This window comes from Lactuca serriola, chromosome 9 (genome assembly GCF_051521515.1).
Source record: "Lactuca serriola cultivar US96UC23 chromosome 9, Lser_US96UC23_V15, whole genome shotgun sequence".
NCBI classification, from domain to species: domain Eukaryota; kingdom Viridiplantae; phylum Streptophyta; class Magnoliopsida; order Asterales; family Asteraceae; genus Lactuca; species Lactuca serriola.
In genome coordinates this window covers 33,697,591-33,704,239 of record NC_136416.1, presented here as the reverse complement: position 1 = coordinate 33,704,239, position 6,649 = coordinate 33,697,591, and the positions used below count along the sequence as shown (strand labels likewise).

At 31.8% G+C, this 6,649-nt stretch overlaps 1 protein-coding gene across 1 annotated transcript; it reads left to right on the top strand.

Moving 5' to 3' along the window:
- Positions 1-3,003: 3,003 nt before the first annotated feature.
- Positions 3,004-4,721, top strand: LOC145073751 (uncharacterized). Its single transcript, XM_079020252.1, has one exon. It carries the CDS (start codon positions 3,119-3,121, stop codon positions 4,601-4,603), a length of 1,485 nt encoding a protein of 494 aa, XP_078876378.1. The 5' UTR covers positions 3,004-3,118; the 3' UTR covers positions 4,604-4,721.
- Positions 4,722-6,649: the final 1,928 nt, after the last annotated feature.

Here is a 6,649-nt window from a genome sequence, read left to right as displayed (position 1 = left end):
TGTTTCATTTTGCATATTTTGACTTCTAGAATAATTGAATTTATTAAGAATAATCGAATTATTCAAATTGTCCACAATCGTTCATATGTTGGAAGTAGATATGAATGAAGATTGTCATGAATTGGTGTGTAGATTGTCTAAATGGTATTAGGCATAGCAAAGGGTTGCTGCAACGTTCATGAGTGCTTATGAACTAGTTTTGAGCATTGGAACAAACCCGCGCTTGCTGGAATCACCTTATGGAATATGATATAAAAGGGTGATCACAAGATGATAATATCATATAGTCTTAAAACCTAGATATATGGTTTGTTATTTGTTAATTGATTGTACATTGATAATGCGAAAACGCATCAGTAACTCGGTGTTATAAAACGCATTGTTGTGTATAGTTGATTAATGAATAAGTAAATGCATATAAGTCGAAGTTTATCTGTTACTTTTATCCCAAGAGGGTAAAAGCGATATCTCGGCCGCTCGATGATTTGATTTGACTTATGTGTCGGGCCCGGTCAGAACTGAATTGATGTGTTCGATTAAGTTCTATGTCAAATAAATCGGAGATCGAGAAACCAAAATGCTAGACTAATTATTCCATAGAATTGTCAGCATGATATCTAACAGAGGACTATACGATCCCTTATCTAAAGGACAAGATTGGTTAGATCAGAGTTTGACAACGTCTTTGAGAGCTACAATTGCAAATCGAATTGTACTTGTGCATATAGTTACTAGACTTATCCAACTGGGAGACTGTTGGAATAGTGTCTAAGGCTGCAACTATATTAGGCAAGTATTTGACCCGATTGTGCATGGTCCTTTTGGGTTGTCTTCACCATAGCAACTTGATAGGATGATTTATTATGAGAGAGTAAATATTATTGATATATTATGGGAATAATATAAGGAATAATAATAATATTATTTGATTAATATAAGTCATAAATTAATTAGAATTAATTTGGTGACTTAAAGAGATTAATTCAATAAGAGGGTATAAACTGTCAATTGTTTGATAGTTGCACTTTGGGCTGTAAATCCTTAAGGGATAGAGGTTGGACGAATTCTAGGGCTTGGGATAGCCTCAAATTCGTCCAAGGCTTATCTTTGGTAAGGATTAGGATTACTTAGAGCTTAAGTTATCCAATTAGGGTTTAAAGGTGAAACCCTAGGAGCCTTACAAGTATAAATAGACCCCTAGGGCAAGGGAAATCGGCATCTCTTCTAAAGAAAAGAAACCCTGGCCGATTTCTTCCCTATCCTCTCTCTCAAATCATCCTCCTTGCTAGTTCGTGTTTGTAAGCCATTAGAGGAGTGACATTTGTGACTCTAGAGCTCCAAGAACAAGAAGATCAAACAAGTGTTTCAAGGTAAGCTTCTAACTCTGATTTTGTATTGTTCTTATACTCAATTAGTCATTAGAAGTCTTGGATTCAATGCATGTTTAATTAGAGAAACCTAGATCCAAGCATTAGGGTTTGCATGTGTACATAGGAATGTTCATATGGCTAAAACCCATTACTTTGACCATTGACTTTTTGACCATTTTGACGTTTGGTGAAATTTGGAGAGGTGTTGACCTATAGTCTGAGATTTAGCTTGTGTTTGGGTTGGGAGGTTCGTGTATCTTGTTCTGTAGGACTTTAAGTAGTAGATCTCATCTCTTCGTTCAAGTGAGTTTTCTCACTATACTATAGGACAATAGGTGTCGTTTTGTGCATGTTGTCTTCGTGAATCTTGCTAGTATGCTTGTATGTTATGTGCATGTGGGTTGATACATACCCGATGGAGTCGATCTGGACTTGGAGTAAATACGGATATGGGGATGATACAGACCTAGGGTTGTACATACCAGTTATAGCTATGTGTTGTTATATTTGTGGTGTGTGATATTTTAGGGAACTTACTAAGCTTTGTCCTTATAGTTGTGGATTAAATATTTTGCAGACTCTTATCGGATTACTAAGACGGGGACTGTACACACACATTAACAATTTTATGATTCGAGATTCCGCATTGTCTTCTTTATAACTCTGATTTTTGAATAATGGTTTATAAACAAATGGTTTGACATGATTGTAATTTTCTTAAAAAAATGAGTATTTATTCTATTTTAAAAATGAAAATTTTATTCTAAAGTTTAGGACGTTACAATTTATGTTAAATAGTCATGCTTGAAAATGTCATAAAAAAAACGGGAATTGTTAATTGAATAATTGTTATTAGGATAAAAAATTTTATTTTCGAATTTTTAATAGAACTTGATTTGTTATAGAAAAAAATGATAGATATCTTCGAAAGTGTCAGATATCAAAGAAGCATATTAGAAAATTAACATAAATCGTTATTATATATATATATATATATATATATATATATATATATATATATATATATATATATATATATATATATATATATATTTTCTGTGTTCAATACGAAGTTTTTAAAACCTTTAATTTTTTTTTCTAATTTTCTAGTTTAAAGAAAAATAATTAATAAAAACCATTATTCGTAAGTATAAACTTGATGTTTTTATTTTAAATAGAAAAAACTTATAATCCCAAACTATTTAAATGTAGTTTTTAATTCTTACATTTAATTTAAAAAATGCTTCTATACTAACAAAAATTATAATATAACTTTTAGCTGTAAGTTAATTTTGTAAACGTAATTAAAAATTATCATAAAATGCATTTTTTATTTAGTCATTCAACTTTTGCATTGATTAATCTTTTATATTTTATTTATTTATATTTAATTTAAGTAAATGTTATGTGTTGGTAAATTTATGTGTTTTTTAATAATTTTTTATCATAAATTGTATTCAAAATTAATGTTATTTACTTTAAAACGTTTTTATTTTATTTTATTTTATTTTATTTTATTTTAAAAAATGATTGACTATTTGTATTTTTACAACTTTAGACCACAAATAAATCAGACATTTTTGCCACGGGTATGACCCTGTTTTTGTCTACTCGTGCATTTAAGAGAGTGATAGAGAAAGGGAGACAGAAATAGACAAGTTAAACACAAACACATACATACACAGGGTGTTTGCAAAAGCAATCCCTTTCTAAGTTAACACCAACTCTTACAAATCCCACAATCTACAATGGGATTCACGGCCAAGCTCACCAAGAGAGCTAGTTTCAGCGGCAGCGGTCTTCCTCCTGCCGCTGGTGGTGCCGGTGAAGGTTGGGGAATGGGCTTCTTCTTGGTGTTCTTCCCTCAAGAACACCATGATCATCATCAACATCAGGATTTCAATTCTTCATCACCATTCAAATCTCCCACCATTAACGCCCTCCTCAAACGCACAAATTCCACTCATATCCTCGCCAAAGCTCAATCCACCATCTCCATCTGTGCTCTCCTCATCTTCCTCACTCTCCTCCTCTTCACCCTCTCCACTTTTGAACCCAATAACAACCTCATCAGATCCTCTCATCACTATCGCCGGCACCTCTCCCAAACCCACCCTTCAAAAAATCCTACCTCTGATTCACACGCTTTACAAAGACTAGGTACTCTCTATTCACGAGGTACCAGTCACATGAATGACCTCGTTCTCTGCCACGTTACGGAGTCTGTGACATTCACAGAACTCAAAACTTTCTTACGAGCATTTCACAGGTCTGGTTTACACACGAAATCAGACCTTCTCTTCATCTTCCCTTCAGTTACCACACCGGATTCTTCAGATAGTGTTATTCGAGAAGAAAATAAGTTGTTTCTGAAACTGATTCGTCGGTATAAAGCAGAATTGAATAATGGGAGCAACTTATCGGATTTTCCGGCGAGTTTCGACGTGACCCAGTTCGTGAAATCTGGGAAGAAGGATTCGGAAAAAGGAGAACCAATCTGGGGTCGGAAAATCAAGAGCAATTCTAATTTGAATTCCAGCAATGGTGGTGGGACTGAGTTGAATCGAATGAGTTATGGATCAGTGGTGGGTTTTGGTGTCGGTGAGCTCGACCCGGAAAACTCGTTATCCGGGTTTCTCGATCACGTCCCGATGAGTCTAAGAAGGTGGGCGTCGTACCCCATGATCCTAGGGCGCCTTCGTCGGAACTTCAAGCACGTGATGTTAGTTGACGTCAAGGAGGTTTTACTTCTCGGAGACCCACTCGTCCGAGTCAGGAACCGGACCCCCGAGTCAGTTTACTTGTCATCAACCCCAACTCCAACACCCACCAAACACAACCACAAAATCTCCGACAAAGCCCACGAGAAAACCATCAATCCGGCCGTCATAATGGGTGGAGCACGGGGCTTGCGGCGTTTCTCCGCCGCAATGCTGATGGAGATCGTCAGAGCAACAACACAGCAGCTGCACAACAAGAAAAAGACTCCTATTACCGAGTCATCGCTTCTGAGTCGACTCGCCACAAACGAGTTTCTACAGAAAACCATTCACCTGGTTGCCTCGGCCGAGTCAATACCGGAGGCGAGTTCACTCAGTGGAGTGTCAATAGCAAATAACACAGTCGTACGGCGTGGAAATAACAATATAGATATTGATGTTACGAATCATATTTGTTCGTATTCTATAGAGGCTTCGGTTTACAGCGAGTGTGGAAAGGTACAACCTTTTTAGCGTATAGTATTTATTTAGATTTTTATTTTTGTTTTTACAGAGTTCCACCAGAACCTATAGCATTTTTGTAATTAATTGTTTTTAATATAATAAAAATACGTAAAAGTTCCCCAGCTAACGGTGTGGTTTCAGTTGCAGTGAGTAAATTTGCTCCTTACGCTTTAATTGCTCATGGTCCAACTAATTCCTGTGCCTGTGCCTTTTGACTTCCAATCGAACCGATTTTAATTGCGCAATCTATCGTTTTGATCAGATTGTATCGATATTAACTTTTATTAAATAAAATGGCCTAATTTTTTAATGATTTAGTCAAAAAATAGCCAAAATTTTAGGGTTTATTTAGAAATAGCTTCGAGGCAATTAGCCCACTATATTTGAAGTTCAAAAAAAATTCAATCTAATTTTCACATTCACATTCGCAAGCTAGAAGTAGCTTCGGTTTTACAACCCTCTATTGCATGTCAATGCATCGAGGACTTGCCTCATCTATGGTTTCTTTGACTATTTTTTTTATAAACAATAACTTTTGGCTATTTTTTTGCTAAACCATTAAGAAATTAGGTTATTTTTGTTAATCTATCTTTATTAAATCAAATGTTAAAAATATATTATAAGTGTTGTAGGTATATGAATAGATTTATTAAGAAATAACCAAAATGAGTAAGAACAAATAATTATAGACAAATAAGGATGATGTAACGTGATATATGAATTATTGGATGAGGTTAAATAACTTCTTGATGGAATTGGAATGTTGTTGATACCAATCATTGGGGTCCATTTTGTATTTTAAATCTCTTAAGAATATTAAATTGTAGTTATAAGAAAATTGTTTCGATTATACATATTTAATTGTGATATTTAACTTTTAGTGAATCGAGTTAATTAAATATGCTATTATTATAGGTGGCTACTATAAATATATGTAAAAAATAGAAAATATGTGGTGTCTTCAATTTAAAAAGTTGATACTATATTATAATGTAAAAAGGTTATAAAGTTTAGTTAATCATGAAATGGAAAGAAAAATAACGTAGGGGTGGAGGCGTGCCGTTGACGGTGGCGGGATTGCTAATTTGCTATTGGTTAATCTCCTAAACTTGATTTAAATCATTATGGAAATACTAAAATACCCTCTTAAAGAAGCATCAACGAAAGTAATAAAACAAGTTGGTGTAAAAGGTGCTTTTGTAAAAGATATGACTTTTAAACAGAATCGAATTTTTAAACTGTACGTTTGTTAGATCATAGGTTGATTTATGGTATTATTAATAAAAAATTGACACATCATTATTTATTAACTTAATTTCTAATCAGATATATTATGAAACTAGTTGATTTAAAAAAAATTAAACATTAAAATGTAAACAAAAAATATTTTTTAATATATAATTTTAAAATAAAAAAAATACATATTCATTGCAATTTAATATCATATATATATATATATATATATATATATATATATATATATATATATATATATATATAATACTTTATATATATAAATATATGATTTTAATTATGAAAATTGAAACAAACCAAAAATTGACAAGTAGATAATATTTATTTCAAAAATACCACAAAATGACAAGTGTCAAAAATAATGAGAGATTAACATGTAATAGTTTTACTTTTTATAAATTCAAGTAATTATTCTCGTATGTTTAAAATATTCTGTAAAACTCTTTTATAAAACTAATTGTTTTTTACACAAATCATAATCAATATCCTTTTATCAATACTGAAATGATATAAAACAAAAAATAAATACAATTATATCAAATCCTTATTTGCTATAAAGAAACATTGAAAATATTACATATATAATTGTTATAAATTTTATATTTTGTAAATGAAATATGATTAAATAGTTAACAGAAATAATTGATTAATTAATTAATTAATATTTAAAATTAAATATAACTAAAGGGTAAACTAAAAGATGTTAATTAGATATAGATATAAAATACTTAAAAGTATATTGACTGTTTGATATATATATATATATATATATATATATATATATATATATATATCAAGTAA